We start from the raw sequence: 27320 nt of genomic DNA on the forward strand, positions 1-27320 counted from the left end.
TTTTGTTGTCTCCTGCAGGTCCACGTTAATCTGCTTCTTATGGAAGCGCGAATGCAAGCAGAACTGTTATACGCTCTGAGAGCGATCACCCGCTACATGACATGAAGTGCTTTTGGTGTTTTTATCGTTGTGTTTTTACTGTCATTGTTGTTGCTCATTATGGGACACTTCAAGAAAAAAAAAAAAAGAAAATCAAAGGGGTGGGGGGGGGGATTCAACAAAAGAGATGAGTGGAAGAGAGTCCTGGGTTGTGGCGGTGCTTGTTGGATGGATGTGGAGAAGAGGATCAGAACAAATGGAAAGCAAGGAAAAAAAAAAAAAGAGAACTGTGGAAGAAAAGTCATCTCAAACTACAAGTGGATACACAAACTCAGTTCGTGTTGCCTGCAGTGCCAAAAGTGACCAAGAGAGGGCTGCCTGGAGCAAACTCCTGCTCAGCTGGGGAGTTTGTGCCAGGCCAGAGCACTGACACCGGAGGCATCCAGGACGATGTTTCAGTACTCCAGCATGCAGCACGTTGGTTGCCAATCTCTTCTGTCTCCCGGTAGAGTGAAGACCCACAGCAAGTCCCCAGAAAGCTGTGCAGCCACAAAGAGTCTGCACTTTGAATCTGTTGTCACTGTCATATTTGTTTAGTTTCTTGAATTATCTTTTTATTTCATTTTGTATTAAGAGAAGTGGATGTTGTCGATGTGGTTGCTGTTAGTGGAGATGGAAGCATTAACTATCGGCGGTGTTTTTTACGTGTGCCTGAACTATCCAGCACAGTGTGCATACGTGCTGATGCTGCTGCTCCCATGTTGTATTCAGCGGGGTCATATTGATCCCCAAATCACCCCCTCACCCTACACCATAATACCCCCTAAGCCCCTATCCATTAGAAATCCACTGCATTACCCCCCCCTTTTCCTCGTCCTCTACCCCCATCCCAAATCTCAAATGTCAATGTAAGCTAATCCAAGGAGTGTGTGAAAACCAGAGAGGTGTGGAAAGAAACTCAAAGAACACTGTCTGAGCCCTTTTTGAGTTTGACTGTACATGTGTGGATGAGATCTGTGTTCGTGATGACTGAGGTGTGGATGTTTGTGTGTGTTTCACACAAATGACAGAGAAAAAAAAAAAGTACGTCTTTGAATTTCATGTGTCAAAAAAAAGAAAAAAAAAAGAAAGATAAGCGAGGCACTTTGAAGGAAAGACTTCTTGCTTCTGCTGTAGCTCTGTTATTGTGAGATACTTGTTTATCATTTGTTGATGATGATGTCTTTATTTTTCTGGTATTGGGGAAAAAAAAGAAAAAAAAAGCTAATCAAAAAGAATGTTAGAAACCAGGTTTTCCAGGAGGGATTTGCTTCCGGTTGCCCTAACCACACCTTATCTGTCTTCCGCTTATCCCTGCTGCCTGGTCGCCCTAACACCTTCGAAGCTTTGGATTGTGAATTTTACCAGTAAATGAATACCTCTTCTGTTTTTCTCTATAAAACATATAAGAAGTGCTCTTTGGTGAGCAGAGACTCTTTCCGGGCTGCCGTGTTCCCATTGCTCGGGGACCCGGCTCGCCCACACAGGGCCGACTGCGGTCGATAGCTGTCGGACGCAAAAGGTTGTAGCTGTGCTTATTTCCCTGCTAGGGAAGTCTAACCAGTGCAAAAGCAGCTTTTTTTTAATTTTATTTTGAACAGAGGTGTGAAACCTCTGCTGTTTTTGTTTTTTGTTTACTAAAACCAGTAAAGTACTGCATTCTCCTGAGGTTGGATTGAGAGAATCAGACAGATGAATGAGTGATATCTGGAGAAGGAGGATAAGGAGGAGGGTGATGATGATCAAGGAATGGTACATTTGGAAGTGGTTTGAGAGGAAGTGGAGGTTTTTTCAGACTTCTGACTGATGTCAGTTACTGACACTTTTTATATGAAATTATATGAAAAAGACGAAAAAAAAAATAAACTATGATATTGAAATGTTGTGTATCATTCGTAGTTTTCTCCTAAACAATTTGATTTCATTGCTTCATAAAAGTGATTGTATTAGATGTGGAGAGGCCTACACAATTCAGGAATCAAACAGTCATAGCACAATCACTGTCACCATCAGCTCACTTCCACTGCTCAGTTGCAGGAATGCAGGAAGTTTAACGACCCATGGTAATTAGAAAGCATAATTGCTTTTATGCAAAAGATGACTCATGAAAAGACATGGAGTTTTATTCTCACACCTTTTGTTCCAAAGTACACTTTGATAGCAAAGCTGACTTCATTAACAGTAAGCTGAACTCAGGGGGATAGTTCAGTTTGTCACCAGTGCAGTCCAGGGACTTTCATGTGAATTTCATTTTACTGTATAAGCTTGACAGGTCAGTTTCTCTTTGCTGCTGACCGACACTTAGCTCAAGATAAGGGGGAATTCCATGTTGGACACCTTTTAGCTGTGTTTCCTGATTGCATCCATGTCACACCTCACGGGAAAAAATCCTTGACTTTCATTGTGAGGTAATCTGTCTGAACTTCAGGGTGTTTCCCATCGAGGCCAGAGAAGCCTGTCTGTCAAAACACAATCACCAGCAGAAACTCACTGTTATCCCCCGCTGACCAAACTGCCTTCACATTTTGGTGGCTTTCCCAGATAATATGGCATAGGAAGCATTTTCTTTGAGTAACTTTGATATCAGCCAGCCAACTGTCTTTCATATCAACCTGAGAAATTCTGTGTAGAGAACAATGTTTGTTTCTAGCTCTGGCTAATGAGTTGTTTAGGGGTTTTTGAAACATCAGCTTGTCTTGTGGTTGTTTAAAAGTCACTATTGTGTGAGATCTGGGGGAACTGACACCGGGGGTTTTTGAATTAAGTGCCGTTTCTGATTTGTTTCGATGTGATAACGATGTGATTTTGAAATGCTGTACTTTAGGCAACTTGGTGTAACTTGTAAGCACTGCCTGGCCCCATATCTGTGTAATAATAAAGGCTTTGAGAAGCAAAATGTTTCCTGCTTTCTTCAGCTTTATTACGAACAAGTTCCAAAGTCACACAATACACCGACAATAAAGGATTTGCTCATGAGGTAAATTCAAGGTTAGTCATCTGTTTTCAACACTACATTATCATAAAACTATCTTTACAACACAAAGCAGGTCAAATCTGTTATATAAATGTGCAAAGAACTTGTATTAAATTATCCCTGTACATGTGAAGATACCCTAAATGAAAGTTAAAGTGCATAAGAGGTTATAAATGTCAACAAAATTAAAAAAAAAAAAAAAAGGCTGCTGGTATTGATAAGAAAAGGATGCTTTGAAAATAAATAAAAAATATATACGGATGGAAGTGCAAGTGTTTTTTCTGTAGACAAGAATTGAGAAAAGAATCTAGTAATTTTATATATATATATATATATATATATATATACGGTATGTCCACACGTTTTTTTTTTTAACATTTCAGCCTGCCTCTTATATTTTGCATAATTACCATTATCAGCCAATAAAGCTTTTCAGTCAAAAATCTATTGCTTTGAGTATGAAACACTGACCATCTATAGGCTTTAAAACTGGCTGTAAAAAGCTGGTAGCTTCATCGTTCATGAAAAAACAGCATCAATAGTCAGCTTGAATTCTGAGTATTTAGCCATAACTTTACAAAATGATAAGCATTGGGAACATACTTGAGCATGTGGTTGGACAGTGGAGACCTAAACTATTCTGCAGCAGCAGTCTGAGATGTTTTAAATGTGTTTTGACACTTTTTCTGCAGTGAAAACTCTTTGTTCAAGCTGATCATCTCTGCTTTCTCTATGACGATGGCTATTGACCTTTACAGACACATTTCAAACCTACAAGAGATGAGTGTTTTATACTAATAAGATGAAGCAAATACTTCATCCTATACCGTTTTGACAGAGGATAAAGGATTTACTTCTATGGCAACATGACTCCTAACTTCATGTAACAGTGTGTCAGGCTGTCAGGTCCAGAGGCTGGAGGATCTTCATCAGTTTTTGAGCTACAGGTAGGAATTCCAACTCCCAGCATGCTCTGTGAAAATCCCTCATGTCTTCATTTTCTATCCACTTCAGGGCCTCCTCTTCATCTATGGAATAGATTAAAAACAGTGGACAGAGGATGAGAGGGGGGCAGTATGAGGTTTCAGGTTCCTTTTCAGTGCTTTACATTGACATGTTTTATGTTCAGGCAGCTCCCAGGTGTGACCATCGAGGTTTTAGTTCGTGTTAGTGTGACTATCTCTGTTCCTCCCTTCCGCCTGAGGGCCACTGATGTGAGTAAGAACATGTTCTCTCCAGCATGGCTCCCTCCCTTGTTATGTAAGGATTAGTAATAACACCAACCTAAGTATGTAGTGAGGATCTCCAGCAGGGACTCTCTCTCCTTTGTATCCAGCAGCTTCTCTGAACCACCACCGATCAGGTTCCACAGCGCCTGACAAATCTGTCCTGCCAGTTGCCAATCACCTGGTCCGAAGTCTCTCAGGCTGTCCACCAGACTGTTCACACAACACACACACACACACGGACTCACATCATATGACTCAAGGGAACGGGATTCACATGACCGGCAGGTTTGTGGGCATTAGCTCCACTTCATTGAATGTACAGTACATCTGAAAGAGGACTGTGTGTGTGTGTGTGTGTGTGCATGTGTGTGTGTGTGTGTGTGTGTGTGTGTGTGTGTGTGTGTGTGTGTGTTTGTGTGTATGTGTTTGTAAAGGGAAAACTAGAACCTAATTGTTTAAGCAAAGCTCACTTTTGGAGTGATAAGTGATAAGCCTGCACTATAGTAAGAAGATTTCACAGAATCTGTCCCTCTTTCAGCTCTCTTGAGTTAAAAATGTACAAATTAATCTAAATTGACAAATTGACAAATGTATAAACACTGTGAACAAATAACATCAAGGCTCAGATGAATAGTAGCATCTTGTTAATGCCAGTAGAGTGGTTGGTGCTCATTGCTCATGTCTGTGAAAATGCTCTTAAAGGAACAGCTTGGCATTTTGGGAAATACACTCAGATCTTTGTGTTGGTCATGGTCATGACATGTACTGCATGAAGACGAAGATGGCTGCACATTAGGCTCCAAACTGCACACTCAAGTCCTGGTCTTTCTCCACCAGGTGTGTATAATAAAACTACTGGACGTTATTGGCAGTCACCTTCATTTTCATTCACTGATATAGAACCCCTCTCCTTATTTTTCTCAAAGCCAGTCTTTATGTCCTACAGCAATTTCACAGATTTAGCGCAAAACTAACAGAATTCAAATGGACTGCATTTTTATACACATCACATCTCTATCACACACACATTCATACACCAATGGTACATTGGGGGCAATTTGGGGTTCAGTATCTGCCCAAGGACACACTGGGCTGGACTGGAGGAGCCGGGGATTGAACCACCGACCTCCTGATTAGAGGACGACCCACTCTACCCCCTGAGCCAGCCCTGACAGCCACCCTGATTTTTATGCAGTTATCAGTTATTTATTAATTTTAAAATTCTGTTAGCCACCAAGATGTTCTTAACTATATTGAACTTTTTAATTCATCATCATATTTGAATCTCAAGAGAACTGAGGTACAGAAGATCTGCTTCTTCAGAACCTTGAGTAAATTTAGTGGAAAGTCTGTAAATTGTCTGTGAATTGTCAAATACAATTAAAATCTCCACACAAACTCTCTCCTACATGAACAAACCCTTAATCCCTAAGTGTCCTTACTTGGCAGCAGCCCCCTCTAGTGAGAGACTGACCCGGTTGGGAGGGTCCAGAGCCAGGTTGGTGAGGACCCCGCAGGCTGAAAAACACATCTCAGTGCTTTTTGAGTCGAGCAGCGTCACCACGAACTGGTGCACTGAGGGAGAGAAAGTGGAGAAAGATGACAGAGTGATTGAGCGGACAAAGGACAAAGCAGGGCAAAGATAAAGAGGGCCGCTATCACCAGCGTCAGCGGGTATGTTTATACTGACTGTTGCTGGCCTTGCAGATAAGTCCAGCCCAAACATGACACAACAGTACAGTGTACCGGTATTCTGTGACTATGCACTCAGCTTCCTGTAAAGTTCTGCGCTTGGAGGATACAATTTATACATCTTTACGGGTGCATTCTTCAATGTATTCATGTTTATCAATATCAGGCTTTGAATAGATGGGACGTTTTGATTCTAACATGCCAACTTTTCCTGCGAGAGTAAAATAATATGGCTTACAATACTATGACATAGTCCCATGCTGGAGTCTTCTGTGTGTGTCTGTTTGTTTGTGTCCACCATTTACCTTTGTTTTGCATAATAAAGTCCCGCACATCATCGGACTGTGACAAGTTTCCATACACACGGGTGGCCTCAAGCATGGCGTCCATACTGGAGCTGAGCACCAACTTCAGCATTACTGATGTAAAAAGACAGGGTGAGCAGACAAAACAGAGGAATGGGAGAGTGAAAGGGGGAGGATAATTGAAAAAAAAAAAGTGGGACAAAATTAAGAGTTAAATTGGCAAATGGAAGCATACTTTCATTGTTTTTATTTTTCCTTTCTACATTAAAATCTGCCACTCTTAGAGTCTTACACTTTGCGATGGTGAGACGACTGTGTCTGATTGCAGAGCTTTCTTCCTGGTAGAAGGACAGGTTGTTGATGGTGGCAGCCACATTCACCAATAGCTCCTCGCTCTCCTGCACAGACCTCAAATCTGTGTTACCCACATACACACACAAAAGAACAAGATAGAAAATAATCATGAGTAAGAGAAACCTTTAATTAACTTGACTTGACTTTTGACTTTTTACAAAGATGTCAAAATGTTTGTCTTTTTTCCCTAAAAGTCCTCCTGTATAAGGTGCAACCAACAGAGGGAGCATCCACACTGCACAGCCATGATGAACAGGCCTTAATGCTCCTGAAATATTACTGCTCACTATTCATTCATGTGAAGTGACCCTCGTTCTGGTGACGAGAAGAGTCAGAGCTCAGAATAAACTGCTCTCTCCCTGATAATGACTACCCAGATGAATCTAGATGAAGGCATCACTTCCTTTTATGTTGATGAAGGGGAGAAGATAACGTTAGGGTAAATGATAAATCTTTAAACCATGTATGGTGTAAAGTTTTTCATATTTTCACGAATAATGCAGGAATAAATAGATATACATGGTAATTTACAGATAGAACAATTATAGAGTATTTTAAATGAGATAAATACATGCAGAAACGCAGTGAGCCCCCTGGGTTTTCAGCCTTTTTGCATATTACAGCTCCACACTGATGTAACAGTGTGACATTATCATAAAAGCAGCTGTTATCTGTGGTTAATTTTGGCCTGATATAGTCAGTTTGATCATGAGCTGCATACAAAGGTCAATGTGACCCAATCCAAGCAGGCATGACAGTGTGAGAGGCTTGGAAACCAAGTCTGTTCCTGATATAGCAGCAGATGTCGTGTGCTCGGTCATAAATTGCGGGTATTGCGGTTGCACTGTCAACCGGCGCCTGTGTCACACAGAATTTTGTTTCTGGATCTGACTGGATATGCTGCTTTGTTGTGCCCCCCCCCCACCCTCTCCCTCCTCTTCAAAGCTCTGTAATGTAAAGCAGCGCAGCCCGTCATGAACTTGATCAAAACAGTTCATCGATCAGCCAAGCCTGCTCTTTCTTTCTCTATTGAGATTTTGTTTTCTGTCTCCAGCTGTCACAGCAGCTCCATATTCCCCCTTCAATTGCTCATTTTATGTTTCTGTCTTCAGTTACTTAATTTACTTCCTATCTTACTCACTGGCCACAGTCACACACCCCTCTATCCTTTAAAGTTTGCCTATTTTTTCCACTAGTTTTACCCCTGTTTTGTTTATTTAATACTCTTTCCTAACTGCCATGAAGCATGTGTAGAAGGTACGCTGCAGAGAAATTGAGAGTTTCACACCCACCTGTGTATCAGTTCAACCTGTCCTGAAACCATCTAACCACATGGGAGAATTTCACACACACAAACCAAGTCGGCTGTGAGATGTGACAGAACATCCTGCTCATGCAGTGAGGTGCTTCGCTCTGTCAGACTCAAAAAATACAAAAAAAAAGCCAAACCAAACCAAAAGAGGATGTGCTGCGTATTGAACAGAAAGCACTGAGAGGAAAGCGAGCGATGGAATGAACAGACGAATGAGGAGTCTGTTTTCGACCAAAGTCATGTCTTGTTCCCAGCACAAGGGAAGTGGTTGGGTACCTAAGCAGATACTTCAGGTACTTACAATGCAATAAACATCTATTTTTAAACTTATCAGAACTCCAGGTTGTCACAGACTGCTTCCTTTGTATGACAGAGATACAATATGAGTATTACAGCTCTAAATCTGCTATTGATTGTACTTTTTGCCATTTAATAAATTATATAGATAAAAAGTGAATGACTTAAGGAGAGTGTTGATGAGTTCTTCCTGCTCTCTGCTCACCGAGTGTCTCCATCAGAAGCTGAATGCAGGCTGTGTTGGTTGCCAGCGCCGGACCTACAGCTGGATGGATGCACATGTTCGCCAGCACCCTGACCAGCTTCACCAGCACGTCATCAGCCTCCTGCACGCTTGTGGTCGGAGCGGAAGGTTTGCTGAGGGAAGGGGCACGTGGCTGTGAGGGCGTGTGTGGAGACGCATCTCTTCGCTGGTAGCTGTCGTACACTTGGAGGAGTGTGTCCATGCAGCCCTGGCACTGGAAGAGCTGCAGCCTAGCCTCGTCGCTTTTGGCTGTGAGGTTCCCGAGGGTGAAAAGAAGGCGCACAACAAGGTCCTGTGGGAGAACAGTGGGAGATTGCATTTATCTAATCTTTTCTTACTTCTGAATGACAGCTAACCAACTCAAAATGTATTTATATGTTTCATACTATCGCATATTTGGTTGAAAGGCCAAACTGCCAAAGTTACTTTCAAAGTTTCAAACAGTTTTCACTTAACGTTTCCTCTTACAGCATTTTAGTCAGTGTAAGATGTAGTATGTAGACAGTATATGACATATATTATGAGCTTCTTTGTACTTAGTTTCTGGTTTCATATTTATCAGCTTAATGTATACAGTACTTTAGGGCAGCAACTAACAATTGATTTCATTACAGATTAATCTGTAAGTAACTTTCTTTATTAATTAAATATTTGTTTTGTCTGTAAAATGTCAGAAAGAGTCAACATTGCCCAGTATACCTTCTCAGAGCCCAAGTTGACATCTTCATCTATCAAATGTTGTTGGATCAATCAGTCCAAAATCTAAAGATATTTAACTTACAATCATATGAAAAGGAGAAAATCCTCTGCGGTGGAATTGGGAAATACTTGGGATTTGAACCGAGGCAATTAGTCAATAATAAATATAGTTGCAATAACAATTTTCTGTTGATCGACTTTAAGCTTCAGCAGTAGAGGTTGTTTGTTTCTAACTAGAAAATGAAAAGCAGACAACATTAAATCTTATGAGACTGTGTTTACAATTTGAAGATCAGCAACAACTTCACCTGCAGCACAGTGAGCCTGCCTTGTCAAGTAGCACTATTGTCAGTGTCAGTCATTTCCCCTAGAGGGTTTGGAGCAGTGTAAACATGTTTGAGTGTAACTACACCCAAAGTTTTCAATGAGTTATTGCACATTTACTGAGAAAAAAGGGTGACAAACAACACCCTGTTTTTTCACATTTGTATCCTGACTCTCAAGTAAATAAGGTGAAGAACACGTGAGCCAGGAACATACTCAATTCTCCCATAAATGCGCACTGACATTGATATGAGGACAGGACTCACTGCTCATCACCTCTTACTGTCAAGTGTGTGTGTGTGTGTGTGTGTGTGTGTGTGTGTGTGTGTCTGTGTGTGTGTGTATTTGAAGGCGTTGGTATGTGTTTATTCCCAGTTAGATTAAAAACATATGTCAGTCAAGTCTCCTCCCCTCCACCTCTGCATCACCTCTACTCTACTCAAGCTCACCTCCTTTACTGTTTTTTTCCTTTTCTCCTCCCTTCCTCCCTCCCTTTCCTCTACTTACTCAGCCCCTCCTGGGATGATAAAATGTCAAAACACACACACACACACACACACACACACACGCATAGCAGAGCAGAGACTGAAACAGGAACACCACGTGCAGATGGACACAATGTCCCGTAAATGTGCTTGGACTTGTACATAAACAGCTTGCTCTGAAGGTAAACATGCTAAGTGGAGCTACATCATGAACACCGGAAAAACTTGTCTTCTCTAAGACATACACACTAAAGCACACACACATACAAATGCAGGGGAGGCTAGCGGACTCACCTGTTTTTGGTGATGTTTGGTCAGCAGTTCTAAAAATAGTTGGTAGCAGTCGGGGGTCTGGGCCAGGGCGAGGCGGCACTCAGAGTAAGAGGAGAGTTTACTGAGAGAGAGGGGACAACAAATACCGCCAACCATTAAACTCTCTGACTTCTCCGCTGTGCTGACTACATATGGAGATATTAAATCAACACTGATAATGGATAAGTAGGCCTGGGCTGGGATCTCATTTTTATGTTTTCATTATCTTGTGCAAAATTATTCAGACAGTATTTATTTTAACAGTACTAAAACAAACCTAAAATTGTGTTGCCTTATAATTTGCATCGGAAAAAACAGTTCCTTTGCACACTAAAGTACTAAATATTCTATTTTGTGCTTCACACACTGATAATGTACTTGTGCCAGAGATGGAGGCTGGAGACCTGGAGAGAGGATTTGAAGATGAGCATCATTTGTGTCATTGTGCTCTGGTGCAGGCACTGAGACCAGAGGGGACTGGGACTTGAGTAACTTTGGTGCCAAAGCCCTGTGCCAGGTTTTACACTGGATAATTGTCCCATGTACCACTATGAAAGGTCAAGTGGACAGCTGGCACGTATTGCATAGCATTTATTCTGAAGTATCCTAAGTAAGTACAGTGGGAAGAAAAAGTATGTGAACACTTTGGAATGACCTGGTGTTCTGTTAATTGATCATGACATGAGATCTGATCTACAAGTCATAAGTATAGACAAACACAATGTGCTTAAGCTAATAACACACAAATGATTATAATCTTCTGTGTATTTATTGAACACACCCATTAATCATTCACAGTGCTGGTGGAAAAAGTAAGTGAGCCCTTGGATTAAATAACTGGATGAAATGTTCAGGAGGAATTTTGGACCATTCTTCCAACAGAACTGCTTGTGCTCAGCCATATGCTGAGGATGTCTGGTGTGAGCAGCTATCTTCAGGTCACTACACAGCATCTCTATGGGGTTAAGGTCTGGGCTCTGACTGGGCCACGCCAAATTTTACTTTGATGTTTAGAGTAATTGTCCTGCTGCATCACCCAGCTTCTATTGAGTTTCAGCAGGCTGAGAGCCACCCTGACATTATCCTGTAACATACCTTATACACTTCGGAATTCACTTGCACATTCAGAACTCTACAGTTGAAAAGCTAAAAGTTGTAAGGAAAAGAGAGGGAGAGTGATTGCTGGAGAAAGAAGAAAAAGCAGAGAACAGAGGGTGAGAAGTGAATGATGGTCTGTTTTGATTCAGCTCATTACAGGTTGTGATGGTTTACATTAGTGAGCTGCAGAGAGAAGCAGGAAGAAGTAAGGGAGAAATTATCCCCAACAACAAAGACAATTTTGACTCCCAGCCACAATTGGGGTGAGACATTGAATCAAATTATTATAACCATATGGAAGTCTGTGTATGATACCTGTATATTCTGGAAATGTTGGTGCAGATGTCCTGGTCTTTGCGGTGATGATGCAGCACCAGACAAAGCTCTGACAATACAGAGAAGGAAACAAAGAGTGGACGGGAATCAGGGTGATCGGCAAGGTTCCTCAGGGTTGCTGTCAGCTACAGGGGTCAGAGGTCAGACAGAGAGAGACAAAAGGGAGAGAGAGGGTTGAGAGTGCGGGTTAGCAAGTGGAAGTCTGCACACATAGTACCTTAAGGGTCTCTATTTAGGTCAGTATTGCGTGTCAGTGTTGTATCGTGGCTTGCACACAATGTCAGTCATATGCTCATTAAGGCTGGCTGCTGGCCTGTACAGGGCGGCATATAGTAGAGCGACCGGAAACTATTCAGTATGGACATCAATCATTCTATCACCAGAGGGAAACAGAAATTTCCAAACACACGGCAGCACTGAAAGTCCTGCAAAGTCGTGGTCTGCTTATTTCCCTCCTCTAACACCATAATGACTTGTGTTATATATATCAAATGAAGCGCTGGCTTACTTGTGTGGTTAACTGCAATCATGTTCAGAGGAATGAAGCAGGGTGTGTTTTGGACTGAAATGTCCAAGCCAGTACAGAACATCATGCTCTTGTAGCAGCTTATATACCAGACATAAACAAAAACATTTTTGTCTAACAGTGGGGAAATCTGCATCAGCCAAAAAATACATAAAGAAGAACATTTAACATTTTGTTCCTTTCTATTGACCTAGAATAACTGTGTTTCTTTAGTTGCTGTCCACCAAATATCAAATGATTCATAAGTCTGTCACACCTGTACAAGGATGTGCCCGGCTATAGCGAAGTGGGTGTCTTCTACTGTGTGGAGCCTCTGGAGGATTTTCCGGGCCACACCAATACAGTTCTTTTCTAGCAGGAGTCTGAGGATTGCACTGTTCCCTGACAGAAATTTCAGAGTGCCAACGCAGTACAAGAGAGCTTCTCCAGATGTAGACACATCCTCATAGCTCAGTACGCCCAGCAACGAGTCTAAACATACAGATAAAAAAAAAAGAAACACTGGATGGGTCACAAAAATGGCACCAGATCGATATAAAATTAACACATAAGGAATTACATTTAAAAACAGGATTTGGTACAGAATGGGAAACCACTGAACTAAATCATCCTGACCTATAATAGAGTTGTTCTGGAAGAGGAGGTCGTTGGTTTCACTGCGGCTGATCTGGAAGATGAGCTTACAGATGTTGAGGAGGTTGTTTCCACTGATACACAGCTGGAGAGAAAAATGCAAAAAAAAAAAAAACCTTCACATAACTTTTGTATAAAGCACTTAAGTGCCCTGGATGCCCTTTGTGATAGAGACTTAGTGGCAGACATGCTGACACACACACACACACACACACACACACACACACACACACACACACACACACACACACACACACACACACACACACAGATGACTCACAGCAAGGCAAAGCTTGGCGATGTGCAGGTTGAGCTGAGCAGAGTTGAGGTCGATGAGGCGGAAGAGTGTTCGAAGAATCCCTGACCTCCTCTTACAGCGTCGTCCGAGCATGGCTGCTTCTGCCAAGGTGCCATGGAGACGGTCACAGAAATCACACAGACGGTCCACCGAACCCTCGGAGCTGCCTGGCATCGCAGGAAAGCACATATTACAAAAAAAGAGAGAAAAAAAAACCAAGTCAAGTTCAGGGCAACTTGTCAAACATTCAGAAAGTAAACATCCCAAAATGAAATCACTCACTTGTGTGTGTTGGCAAGTGTGCATCCATATAAATACCCATGTGAGTAATAGTTTGTGTATGTTGTGATATGTATGTGTAATTCATTTGGGCTCTGCTGCAAGGTAGCATTGCCCTTCCTTTTCTAAGAAGCAGCTTTGACTTTCAATAGTCAAATGCAGGGAAACAATTCTGCAACAGGCAGCTACAATCTTGACGCAGAGGAAGAGAGAGGGTGGAGTCTTTTCCTTGTTTTTGAGGTAAAATAAATGTTTTCCCTGCATAAATAACAGGGTTTGGCCATTTCTAAAAAAGGTCGGCCGCAGTCTCACACTCGACACTTCGCTGCAATTTCCCACTGCAATCTGAAAAGTGTTTTATGCATGAGCCAGAAGGCACTTGGTGCAATAAATATTTAATATTTATCTTTCAAATGAATTTTCCATTAAATTTGTAGAGTGTTAAAATATTTACAGCCATAGATTTCACTTCATGGGTGCCAGACTGCAGTTTCAGGCTGAGACAATTCTGTATGGATGCCAAACATAACATTATCCGTTTTGTTTGCCTTTCTTCAATGGTTGAAATGATAGTGGCTTTTCATTTTGTGAGACCTTATGTATGACTTTTTGCTTCTGCTGAAAAATCTATTTCTCAGCCTGCTGTTTGAAAATGAAATCTAATAAGGAAACACAGAAATGAGGGACTGATGTATGTCATGTGTTTGCACTTTGTTTTTGAGGTTCCTTATTGCACTGGCCACACAACCTGGCACCACAGTCTCCAGTTGTTGTAGAAGAGGACCAATCGTATTATTCCACACTAGTGACTCTGCATCCTCCTCTGTGCTTGTGGTGTTGTTTCCATTCCCCAGATCTGAAATGTGTGGAGAGAATTGCAGTTAGCCACCTCCAAATGCAGACGGTGAGCAAGAGTGGCAAGCACGGTTCACAAGTTCACTGTCTTAAAATAAAACAGCAGGAAGTTTGATGCCACAATGAAAGGTCACCATCCACAGCTAAACTTCCTCTGATTTGTGTCTGTGCTGATGTGAAATAGCCTGCATGTGGGCATGTGTGTGTGTGTGTGCATGTGTGATGAAAACACTTGTGTTTGTGCACGCAAATGTCTGCAGTCTCTCACACATCATGTACCTTTTTTCCTTTTTGCTAAACATTTGCATACCCCCCTTGCTTGTTGCTTGGTGTGATGCAGGAAACTGTGGTTGCCCAAACCAACAGCTCTCTCAGCTATTGGCTGGCTTCCTCTCGAGGTGGAAACGAAGCCCTTAGCAACAACACCCCAATCAAAGTTTGACAAAGTCTTGTTCATTTATAGAGAGAGAGGTGTGTCTATGTTTTTGGTGAAATAACATTTCTAGCCCCAGGACTATATACTGTGGTATTATCTTTAGACATGCTTTCATTGATTTGGTTTTTGATATCTTGGTAGAAATAAAATAAAATGATTGAGTGAATGAGTGGTATGTTACAGCAAAGTTGGTGAGTAAAGTTGCAACTACACTTTTATTTCTACTTGCTGTACAAAATGTACCATTTCTGTAAAAAAAAAAAAAAACAGCCGCAAGGTAATTTAGTATATCTGGACAAACCTGTTCTCTGTCCTGTTGTGCAGTCTGTGGGTCTAACTCCTGAGTCAACAACAGGCTGCGTTATTCTACTGTTGGTACAAAGAAACAAAAACACAAAGAGTGTGGTTACATCAGATTCTGCGCATGAGATGTGACTACTATTGGTTTTTGTTAAATTTCATTGACTTTGGGAGTTTTGGTTAATTTGGACACAAAAGAGGTGCACAAAATATTTAAAGCATTAATTCTCATGTCAAAGAATACATTTCCATGAAAAGTTGCTGACCTGATGCACTGACAAGTCTGTAAGTGTATGTTCATCAAGTGCCACTAGGTGTCCCTGTTGCAGCAGAGGTTGAGATGTGTGTGCAGGTGCTGTGTGTGTGTGTGTGTGTGTGCCTATGTATGCACATACTGTATTTACTTACACTTATGACAATAGATGTGTATATGTGTGTATATGTGTTTGTTTGTGTGTGACAGCTTATACGTTTCTGTGTGTGTGTGAGTCCTTGTATCTGTGCTTGCGTGTGTGACACTGAGCATCTCAAACTGCAATCCCCAACAGACAGGAACTAAGGACTTAGCTTTGTGGGCAGTCTGGTTAAAGCTGTTCATGATTTGTCAATGTGAGCTGTCTCCACAGTCTTACTGTTGAAAAATGTGCCCACAAAACATGCACTGTGTCATGCTGTGCTATGTGTTGTGGCTTGCCCTCTGCATATGACTGTTGAATCTTAATCCCTGCATGTCACTGTCAAGTCCATACTTTTCCACTCACACACAAAGAGAATGACTCAGTGCTACAACAAATTCTATGACACATGACAGGTAGTATGACATATGATGTATTACTACGTGAACGAGTGAAAAAACAATTATTAATAAGTAGAGATAAACACAAGCAGCATGTTCAGTCATCCTAATCAGCTCCATCCATCCATCCATCCATCCATCCATCCATCCATCCATTAGCTATATGGAGCTATATATTAGCTATATGGAGTCCCGGGGGGGGGGGGGGGCTGGAGCCAATCCCAGGTGACATTTGGGTGAGAGCGGGGTACAGCCTGGACAGGTCGCCAGTCCATCACAGTGCTGACATACAGAGACAAACAACCACTCACACTCACATTCACACCTTTAGAATTGCCAGTTAACTTAATCTGCATGTCTTTGGACTGTGAGAGGAAGCCGGAGTACCCAGAGGGAACCCACGCACGCTCAGGGAGAACATGCAAGCTCCACACAGAAAGGCCCCAACCCTGGGTTCAAACCCAGAACCTTGTCGCTGTGAGGCTGCAGTGCTAAAAACTGCACCACTGTGCCACCCCTAATCAGCTCTATTACTGCAAAATTTGATTCACAAATCTCACAAAGTGAGAATAACCTTTGAAAAATATGTAAAACTGTAATCACTATTATGTTATCAGGACTGTCTGAAGCTTCCAGAGTGACATTAGTACAAAAGGCTTATTCTCAAGATGGAATATTTCCTTTGAGCTTTTACACTCAAGTGAGCTTTATTTCATGGTCTTGTTGACAGGTATGAGAGAGAAGATGACCCCAGCTATTGTAAAAATGTTCCCCTTTCATTCCACTCAAGCATCACCTGAAGGTGTTGCTTGATAACATATACAGTATGTGGTCGTTACTTTAGAGTGCACTTTCACTTTGAAGGAGATTTAGTGATTGGTATAAGCTGGCACACAGGGCATATGCAGCAGGGAGTGCTGGCTGAGGCATGTTGCAGTGAATGTCAGAGAGGGGGCTTTGGCTCTGTATGATAGGATTAAGAGCCTGATAATAAGGCTTCTTTGTGTGATACTGCATTCTCTGAGACATGACCTCATCCCTGTCTTAGGCCTGGCCAGTGCACTGCAGTCACAACACACGCTGCTGCCAGCCTTGCCCAGATGGGTACCCAAATCTAATAGAGAGCCATTTGGAGCTATAAAGCTCCGGCTTATTGGAGAAAAAGAACCTAGTGGATGTCTAATCTCCCCTATCTTTATATTCCATCCAACTCATCATATTAATCTGTCATGCTGTGTCTATTTCCACTTGCAGTTAGTGTACTTCTGGTTTGACTATCTCTGCGATTTTCACTCTGTATGTCTCTGTCTAATGCACCTTTTATGTTGCTCATTGCAACACTAAAGAACAGTGCATCAAAAACTCTGACCTAACACTAATCAAGAAGTGGAAGTCCTTAGACTTACCCTCTTTCATCATAAACTGATCACAGTCTGATCTCTTGGGACCTCTTTGTCAGCAACAAGTTATACAAACATTGTGTGTTAACTTGGCTTGCGAGGGAGGAGGATATGCTGCGGGCGATAGCCCAGATTTCCTGTAAAAGTGTTTTATGGTCTGTCCCCCCTCTATAGCCCCGGCTGCCCCACCCAATCGATAGTCGGATGGATTGTAACGACAGCCCCCGACCTCATGCCCAGAGTTATGCCCCTCGTGCTGACACACAGCTGATGAGGTCGGCAGAAAAAAGCAGAGCTTTTAGCCTCTCTGCACTGTGAAGGTGTAAAAGCTGACACATGATAGTAATGACAGATAGAGGCAGTTTCATTGGGGATGAAGCTCACCAAGAAGCTGGATTTAACTGTGACCAAGATATAGTGTACAGTAAAGTATATGAGGGTTTGAAATGGGGTTGAGCGTCTCAGGTTGAAGAATTTGTCTGTTAGTTAGTGACACCATTGCTGGTCTAATTGACTTCATATATTCAGCTGTCATCGCTGGTAACTGAATATATCTAAAAAGTTTTGGCTCTCGATCAAGTAAATTAGTGGTTTGAAAACTTTCTGCTTTGGAAGATACTGTAGTTGTAATTAAAAGAACAATCCAAGATTTTGACTGTACAGAATCCACTCCAGAAATGGGATATGAGCATTTTGTGTGTTGTCCAAGTAATCATGACTAAAAGTGTATGACTTTTTTTTTTTTTTTTTTTTTTACAAATATTACAGATGGAAACAACCCTTTAATAGCATTAGACAACACTAGTAACTTACACTAGATATGAGTTTGTCTAATGTTAGTCTTGGCACAATATATGACATGTCAATCAGTCTGAGAGTGATAGCAGCTTCCAGACCTGTGTTTTAATTTTTGATTTTTGTTGACATTTGGATCAGTGGCTGGGCATTTAAGTGAAAAACAAGACACTAACAATGATTTGGTTTAATTTTTCTCTTCTCTTCCCAGCAGCATATATAAGTTATGGACCAGAAAATTAACACAAAAAACCATTAGAAACTCCATGCAAAAAGAGAGAGGCAAGAAAGCGAGAAGGAGGTGGAGGAGGATTTGATGAAAGGGAAAAACGGGAGGCACAAACTCCGTCTAGTAATGGCTACCACTGCAACCTTTGTGTACAAATAAATCTTCAACTCATTGTCAGACTGTCACTTCAGTCAAAAAGAGGGAGCAGGAGAGGGTGGGAGAGCAGACGAAAGAGAGAAAGACAGATCTTGCAAATCAAACGGAAGAGCAGAAAGCGTACCTTTCACTTGCTGTTCTGTGTGGGCCAGGTCTGTGGGGACCACTGTGGACCTTGGTGTGGTCTGTATTGAGGAGTTGTTGAGTTGATGGCTGCTTTTGATCCAGGCCTGGGTTTAATCTTTCTGTCACTAAACACGTAGAAAGGATGTGGCCAGAAGTTATTTACAGGTTGCTGCTGTGTGCTGCAGTCAAATTTATACTTCTTTCACTGAGCAAAAGTACAAGTGTCCATTCATTCGTACACAATCACACGCTGCACACATACAATATTTGTGTACAGGGAAAAGAATTCAGTCAAACTCCATTATCTATTTTATTGCTGTAAACGGTAGAGCGGTTTCACAGGAAAGGGTTTGAGAGAGAGAGGAGTCATTTTCCACTCAAAACAGCAGCAGTAAATTACGTTTTTCATCCAGCCCAACCACAGAGATTGTAAATCAGGTATAATGTCAGCATGTGAATGGCTCTATTCATTTCCATTTGAGAAAACTGCCTTAGCACAAGTGTCTGCACAGAAGATTTAGAGCGATGCATTGACTGAAATAAATGGCATGCTTTTTTTCTCACACTTTTTTTTACCTGTTTAACAAATGCACCTTGTGTTATTAGCATTTTATTGTTCGCAATAATAAACACGGTTATCTAATAATAATCACTTTGCTTTGTGTCATACATTCAGTAACTATACACTTTTTAGTTTTTCATTCATATACCGTGTTTTCTCCATTGATCCAGACTTTCATCAATATTTTTTTCCTGACTTACCATCTGTGTATCCCTCTACAGGAGGTAATGTGGTGAGAGATCCAGCCCTGAGGAGCCGTGCCCGTGCCCCTGCCAGCCCCCTCTTCACTTCCAGTGGGTCAGCGGGGGGTTTGGGAAAGGCTTTGAATGCATCTTCAGCATCACATGGGACTGGAAACTTTGGCTTCTGGTGCAGCACAAACATATCAGCGGCATGATGGTGTGAACAATTAGCCAGAGCTTTGATCCACCAATGAAAATACGTGGATCCAGAAAGAGATCATATTGCTATTGTTACTCATTTATTGTTATCTTTTATTTCATATATTAACATTGTAATCCCATTTACTAAAACCAAGTTTTTATCTTGGTTATAAAAACACCAATGCTGATGCTAAACTTGCATACAGAGGTGTACACACAGCTTCCATTTGCTGCTTTTTTCAGTGCATTTGAATTCAGTTTTCATGGTAACACTCAGAATATTATAATATTAATCTTAATATAAATTTTTGCTTAGATTATGACACATAGTGTGCGCCTATGTGTGAGGGAACTTACGTGGTTCAGTGGAGAGAGGCGAGTCCCTGAACCTGGCCTTGAATCAGGTGCATCAAAATTTTGAGCATGAAGACTGTAACATGAAAAAATGGATGATTACTTTTACAGGCTAGATGTGACCAACAGTTGATCTCAGAAGGTGATAAACTGAAAAAGGGTTGAGTATATGACTAACCTAAAGGTAGATGGAGGTCTGTTGTCACGATCGGCTCGGACAGAGCTCTTTCCAAAAAGTTGCCTGTGTCCATCTCTGGGAGTAAATGGTCGCTGGGTGGACTGAACTCGCAGAGACTGTCTGGCTTCACTGACAATTTCTGCACTTGTTTTCCTCAAAGTGTTGCGTTGTGGAATGAAGGGGCTGCAATTCTCATGTTTCCTCTCCATAGAGGCCATTTAGGCCTTTGTGACATTTGCCAAGACTGACTGCAAATGACTTCAGTGGTTTGACTTCATTATGCGAGTGGTTACGGCGTGTATCACTGATAGGAAACATAAAAATTTGGAGCATGCCAGAATAGAAAATGAACAGTAGGTGTGAAATGCTTCTGACATTGCTATGAAAAACATCCAATATCCAAATCCTTTACTTTAAAGGTAAAAACACCACAATGTATAATCAATCTTAAACAAAAATATGGAAGCATTATCAGCATGATGGTTTACTTGAACCATGATTTACTTTAATCATAAATCTATTTGGGCTTTGGACTGCTGGTTGAATGAAACAATTAATCTGAATATGTGAAATTGGGTTATTTGAAACTATAACAGACATTTTTCAATATTTTCTGACATTTTACTGACAAATCAATTAGTGATGATCAATTGCAAAAAAGATTAATCATTTCTTGCAGCCCTTACTGTCAGATGAGTAGAGTTAATATACTCAGTTATTCACCACTGATGGCTAGATAGTATTTCTTTTTCCAATGGTCACACGCTTTTTGATGGGTACTAAAATGAGACCAACAGTGTGACAGTCCAAAAACAGCTTTTTCTAGGCATGGAAAAGAGCCGCCTATGGTTTGTCACTTTGAATTAGAGTGCAAAAACGGACTATAATTTTGGCTCATGATTGAATTTACTGTAGTTAAAATGCAATAAAATGTAGATAACTTCACGTGGTAAATGATTAAATTTGGTGGATTTTACGACTTAAAATGTGAGTGAATGAGAAGTCCCTCTGCGCGTTCACGCTCCGTCTCCATGGTGACCAAATGCTGCGGTGGTAGCTAGGACAACAAACCCAATCAACTAAATAGTAACGTTATAGAAGGCGAGATAAAGTGTTTTTTTTTTTATCAACAACATGTAAGGACAGTTGTAAACGTCTGTTCTGTAGTAAGTGTACTCAACTCTTTCATGACCGGAAAAGGAGCTGAGAGACAGAAAGCGTTTTGAAAGGCAGGTATGAAAGCCTACCCACTAGTTAAACGAATCGTGAAGTAAACCAGAAAACTCACCGATAACCGCCGTGAAACCTTGTGTAGGAAATAGTTTTGGACAGATGTCACTCCAACTCTTGAAGTAGCACTTTCACAAAAGAAATGGACAACTATTACAGCTGAAATTTGTTGAAAATTGTAAAGTTTTCGAGCTTGCAGCAAACTAGCTTGAGGAAGACGCGTGCACGAGCAGCGGCAGTCTTGCGCGCCTGTGACGCGCGTTCACCGGCTGTGGAGGGTGCAAACTTTCATCAGAGGACCGTGTGTTCATTCCCAGGTATTTTGTTGATTTAAACTGTGTTACAAATCGTCCTAATACAGGCACTGTATATTAACGATAACTAAGTTAAATAAAATGTAAATTAATTTGAAAAATTCAAGTGAGGGTTGAAAAAGTATATTTTTATTTTGTGGAGGTCGCTGACGAAATGGTGGGACACGTAAGGTGCATGTATACAAGTCTTCGTCCTCGATTGAGGTACTCTGGCATAGTTTAGTTTATTTGACATTAAGAGAAGGAAGGCATTCAATCACACAAAACAACACAAATGTAAAGAAAGATACTTGCCCATATAACTGGCCTATTTTCATTGTAGATCTTGGTGTAAAGACAACATGCATCAATAAAATCACTCACAAAATTATGATTACATACCAATTATAGCCAGAATAGTAAGCTTGCACTTCCAAGTTTCCCATAAGACATACAGTACTTTGACCATTCTAATGAAATTAATTGTCAGTTTATTCTACACTGAAGAATACTTTAAATCCGAGACTAATCCTGGGCACTAAAATGTGGATATTTTATTGCATATCAAACCATGCGCATATGCCCCAATTCAATCACATTACACCACTGAAATATTCATATCATGTTTGAAAAAGTGCAACTGTTTCCTTTCAGTAAACTATAAAGCCAAAATGTTGAACAGTCAAACATGATGCTTTATAATGTACCTCCCCCACTGAGTGACATTCGTGGATCACTGACATACTATGAATTTATCTCACAATACTGAGAATGTTTAAAATTTACTACATTATGTTGATATTAGAGAAACATAACATGTTCATTGATATAATTTGTTGATTGACAGGAAAAGGCATTTATTTATTTTTTCATGTTGGCAGCAATATGGTGTCATACAATTTAAAAGACTCCAAGACAAACAAACAGGTTATAGAGACCAGCACAGATTTGTGGTAAACACTGTAGCCAAAATTTGATAAAGCATGTCAACAAAAGTCACAAATCAGTATCACACTGAAGGAAGAAAACAAATAGCTCCAATAACAAAAGACAAAATTTAGCTCATTTAGAAATAATTGCTCATCATTACATTGCTGTTCAGTAGCAGCATGAAATCCAGCGTAACTGTCAGTAAGACTCATCAGTTTTGCCCTCTGAAAAGAATCTTACACACACTGAAGCATAGACATGACAAATTACTTCAGAGAGAAACAGTGAGAGATATCAAGCAAAGATATATTGTGTATCTTTGGTTGCTATTGACCCTACACTTCAAGGTTTATCAAGTTCAGAGTACTCTACTACTACTTTCAGACTACCCTTCAGCATTGATACCTTCAGTCACTGTAGTTGTTGTTTTCATGACCACGATGTAGTTGGGGGCAGCAGTCGTAGCTGTAGCTCTACTTCCACCTCTCCTCTAATTCATGTTAAAGACACATCAGGTCAGTCTCCATAATCCTGTGAGCCAGATGTCTTGTTCTCTTACGTTACAATATTATCTATCCAAGTTCATCATTAAAAATGAATTATACTCTCTGATTTTACAGATACAGACCAAAGTTTGATCAAGTACAATATGACAAAGTTGTATATTCACTTTCATCAAATTGTTCTATTTTGGTTGTTTACATTCGGATTTGTCCGCCATTTTGTAGTCACACAAAGTATGACGTTTCATAAAATGAGTGGACACAAAATGGCCGCAGACTTACGCTGTGTTCGTCAGCGAGTTTCACTCTGTAGTTGTGGTCCACTGCAAGTTGGTCTTTGATACAGCATTCCTGCTCCGCAAGAAAGACCAATAGTTGGTTGCCCCCCTGACACATACTGTAGTTGCACAGGAAAACTGAAGACCTCCAGCTTTTACTTCCTCTGTCCATTCGATTTAACCCAGACATCCCTGCTCTCTTCAAGCTTCATGTACTGCAACTCAAGCGTCAGTGCAGCAAAGTAGTAGAATTTGATCGATATTCATGGATAAACTCAGGGTTCAAGAGGAGTACATGATGCACAAGTTCAGTCATTCAACTCACGCTTCGCTCTGGGTCTCTTTAACCCGTCTAGATGGGTCGACCACTCTAAACGCCAATCAGGTCTGTCTGGATTTGCACATTCGTCCACTCGTAAACCTTTTCCCCCTGCTTTTTATTTTTTACACTGTGAAATATACATCTGAACCATCTTGTGAGTCTCTGGTTGGATTTAAATAGCCTTACATGCTTCAGTCTCTTGGATACAGTGAACCTGATTGGCCGAGAGTGCTTGCTGGGCATGCCCAATCACAGGGCATCACCATGGAGCTCAACAGCCAATGGGAGGAGGAAGATGGTCTCTGTGATTTCATTGTCACTAAGGGAGGGGGAAACATACTGCCAGGACAGTTGGCACTAACATGTTAAGCAGTGGACTGTATAGTCAGAGTATATATGTGTGAGATAACCTGTGGAGCCAGATCAGGAGCGTTGCTGATGAGAGAAAAGCACAAGGCGGGTCTTAAAATGAATCTCCTTTCACCAGGAGCTACACAGTCCCATGCACACGAGCTCATACTACACCCACGTCACTGTTATCAGTTCTGCTCACGTCACAGGAATGAATGGGTTGATTTGTGAGAGCCATCGTCCTGTTTGAAGGTGGTGTGTCTCCTTGGCAACCAGCTCCATCTCTGGCCAGAAGCTTAGACTGACAGACAGCAGTCAGCTCTCAGGACAGGGGCTTCTTTACTTTCTCTTAATCACCATTCAGTCCTGGTTTGACTCTTACCACAGTGGTACCTCCTCCTCTCTCCCTCTGTCTTCATCTTTTCCTAACCCTATTTTGCCCCTTAGATAGTGTTTTCTGTCCTTCCTATTTTTTATATTTCTGTTTTTTAATCCTTATTTTTGCCACAAGTGAAAATGTTGAAAAATATATACAGCCAATTTCCCAGAGCCCAAGCTGATGTCATCAAATTACTTATTTTGTCTGAAAGACTGTCCCAAAATATTAATTTTCCTCTCATAAAAGATGAAAAAGAAAAGGAAAAGAAAAAAATTCAGCATTTTTTAATGTAAACAATTACCACAATAGCTAGCAACACACACACAAACACAAACACAAACACACACACACACACACACACACACACACACACACACACACACACACACACACACACACACACACACACACAGACCTTTCCAAATGGGCTCATTGTCAGGTGTATCAAATGTACTTCTAATCAATCATACTTTGTAATTTGGCATTATTTACTGCATATCCTCTTGAAGTATATTCTTGAACACGAAAATAGTAGTTTACCAAAAAAAATTTAACATGAGTACCACTTATTGGCTTTTTATAGATCTCCATGACAACGAAGAAGAAAACTCCATCCACTGTTGAACGCCATCGGATGTGATTGGAAACGCCATGGAATTTCCCGTAAGTTTTTCTTTTTTTCTGTCAAACTACTTGATATCAGTTTTTTGTCAGTCCCAAAAATTCTGCACTTTGAAAAATCACTGTTTAGGAATGATTTTATTTTCATATACACAGTAGGGGCTCCTGTATTGGACGGGACAGAGGTTATTCTGTTTTCCACCAGATGTCTTATCTTCTCATCAGTCAGCTTTTCCAGCAGTGACACAACAAACCGCCTGAGTAAAGTTTTTATGAGCCAGCAGGTTAACGTTAGAACATGACAGAAATGAGCAGTGAGTCGCACTTGGGTTTTTCTCTTAGTCAGCAGACTGCCTGTTTCTGACAGACATGCGCGTGTGTGTGCTCTCCTAACTTTTCAGCACTGTTTCCTGTACAAGATTATAGATTCAGCTTTTGTACTTAGTCAGAAAATCTAAGATGAAATAGGTTGTTCAAAGGAAGTTTGTGATAAGGAGAGTTGTCTCACACAGAAGGACAGGAAAGAACATTGTGTATTCTGCATATTTTTTGCAGATGAAAGATGAAACAGTAACTTCTCTTTCTTGACAGCAAGCACTTTTTTCACTTGATCAGTGGTGGCTGTCAGTTTAATTAGAGAAGGAAAGGCGAAAAAAAACCCCAGACTCACTTAATATTGTACAGTCAGTACATTTTATCCATGCAATCATTTTCTTTGGCAGGAGTTTAAAAAAAAAAAAAAAAAAGTCAGGCAGTCCACATTTATGTCACAAGGTTTAAACGTATCTCCACGCTGTTCAGTCAAAGGCAGAAGTGGGCAGAAAGCCAGACTCTCCTGCTGTCTGTAAAGACTAAGAGTGAACCGCCACTGTACACAGACGTTCAAATAAAGCAGACATTCCAGGCAGACAGTCGCCGTCTTATCATCTCTCTTTGTGTGCTTGGAAATGAAATCTCACATATGCACACACGCATATTACGCATAGATGAGCTTTTTAAGACCCTCACCCAGGCATTAAGAACACAAACACACTCGTGCTCCAACATATGGGCATGCAGGTGTACAGTACAGCAAAAAGACATCCCAATTTAAAAATACAAGATGGTGTTATAATTCAATAACAATTAAGGGATTTTCCGTTCAAACTCTCTATTGCAATACTGATTATCCCATAAAATCTCTGTCATTTACTTTTTATCAACATCTAGGAGAGGGACCGTTTTTCACATTTAAGCTCTCAGCTTTACCAGGAGTAGTTTAGTGTGTTTTCTACCAATAAGTAAGCATTAAAAAGTAAGTAAGCAAGTTTTGGATGGAGTACATACCAAAGATGTCACCTAAATACAGAAAAAAAATCATGATGTTTTTAGGAAAACACTGTTTACCCCTGTGACCAGTCTTTATGCTAAACTAAGCTAACTAGTCGGTAGCTGTATCTTTAATCTACAGAGAGTAAAGTGGTGTCAGTCTTCTCATCTAATTCTTAGAAAATAAGCAAATAAGCTTATTTCCCAAAATGCTGAACTGTTTCTTTAAGATATGTATTAAAACATTTAAATCTGGTATTATTGTTATTTTTTTTTATCTCAAAGAGGTTGTATTGAGGAGTACAATTTGATATAGGCCCAGAGAGAGACTGGTTTTTGTTTCCCCTGAGATTACCATCACCCTGACAGATCCCAGTGAGGCATATCCATCTCTTTTTGAATGCTAATCAAAATGCAGGCGACTCAGCCCTATCTCGATGGAGCTTATGTCTGTTTCTATGAATAGATATGTGGGTGTGTGTCCTGACCTGTCTGTGTGTTTCACCATGTTCCTCCTTTGCATCAGTCCTCTCAGCACTTTTCACCAAGGCCATCTGACCACACATAAACATCCCCAAAATCCACTGACTCACTTGTTACTGGCTTGATAGTTATCAGTGTTTCTTAAAATGTATAAGTAGATGAAACAGATGAAATGTTAATGCAGAGTGTGTTCTGTCCTCGGCCCCCAACCCATGTTGTTTGGCCTTAAAAAAAGACAGATTCAGTTTAAATAGTGAACTTCACCGTCTGTGTTCAGTGCTCTCACAATAGGCTTTTCTCACAAGTACATGTGGGGGTTGGTGAAGGCCATCAGTGCCTGCCTCGCTCTTTTTCAGGCTTTGGTGTGTTTATCAGGGTCATACTTTTGTAGTGCCTGCGTCTGCGCCTGTGTCTTTTTGCGTATGTTCAACAATAACCAACCTTCTCCTTTTACTTGAATTTCTTTTGCTCATTTCTGTTGCACAACCAATGGTGCAATCACGCTTTTTTATTCGGAACAAAAGAATAGTTAGTTAGTTTTCGCTTTCGTAATCTCATGGCCATTCATCATGTTACA

The 27320-nt window shown here is 40.9% G+C and overlaps 2 protein-coding genes and 1 long non-coding RNA gene across 5 annotated transcripts in view; 2 read left to right on the forward strand and 1 right to left on the reverse strand.

Annotated features, from left to right (window-relative positions):
* Nucleotides 1-1958, forward strand: part of sesn1 (sestrin 1) — a 53089-nt gene extending 51131 nt beyond the window's left edge. For both annotated transcript variants that reach the window (XM_056404697.1, XM_056404698.1), the window contains one exon: nt 19-1958. In XM_056404697.1, coding sequence (XP_056260672.1) covers nt 19-105 — 87 coding nt within the window. In that variant the 3' untranslated portion in view covers nt 106-1958. The remainder of the gene's footprint in view (nt 1-18) is intronic.
* armc2 (armadillo repeat containing 2) lies at nt 1244-21503 on the reverse strand. 2 transcript variants are annotated; one of them, XM_056404696.1, is made up of 18 exons: nt 21334-21501; nt 20046-20349; nt 19871-19943; nt 19331-19496; nt 18567-18693; nt 15068-15135; nt 14224-14331; nt 13179-13363; nt 12881-12983; nt 12522-12736; nt 11719-11864; nt 10288-10387; nt 8447-8777; nt 6571-6693; nt 6279-6392; nt 5724-5856; nt 4337-4491; nt 1244-4080 (listed from the first exon to the last, which is right to left on the reverse strand). In XM_056404696.1, the coding sequence occupies exons 2-18, from the start codon at nt 20261-20263 to the stop codon at nt 3947-3949; spliced, it is 2499 nt and encodes an 832-aa protein (XP_056260671.1). In that variant the 5' UTR covers nt 20264-20349; nt 21334-21501; the 3' UTR covers nt 1244-3946. The 2 variants fall into 2 exon arrangements, 1 of the variants encoding a protein (XP_056260671.1); XR_008830428.1 differs by having other exon boundaries at nt 3946-4080; nt 5756-5856; nt 21334-21503.
* Nucleotides 21456-25439, forward strand: LOC130187265 (uncharacterized). The gene is made up of 3 exons (XR_008830429.1): nt 21456-21592; nt 24915-24994; nt 25109-25439. It is a non-coding gene; the product is annotated as an uncharacterized LOC130187265 (long non-coding RNA).
* Nucleotides 25440-27320: the final 1881 nt, after the last annotated feature.

The sequence above is a fragment of the Seriola aureovittata genome, chromosome 19, assembly GCF_021018895.1.
Source record: "Seriola aureovittata isolate HTS-2021-v1 ecotype China chromosome 19, ASM2101889v1, whole genome shotgun sequence".
NCBI lineage: Eukaryota > Metazoa > Chordata > Actinopteri > Carangiformes > Carangidae > Seriola > Seriola aureovittata.

Bases quoted from the DNA above. Each gene is read 5' to 3' on its own strand.
- armc2 (XM_056404696.1), bottom strand. From the start codon at position 20,263: ATGGCCTCTATGGAGAGGAAACATGAGAATTGCAGCCCCTTCATTCCA. The intron at 18,694-19,330 runs GTAAGTCAGGAA...CTACGTGTTTAG, and splicing joins TGTAGAGGGATACACAGATG to TGACAGAAAGATTAAACCCA. The intron at 14,332-15,067 runs GTTTGTCCAGAT...CACACATTTCAG, and splicing joins CACAACAGGACAGAGAACAG to ATCTGGGGAATGGAAACAAC.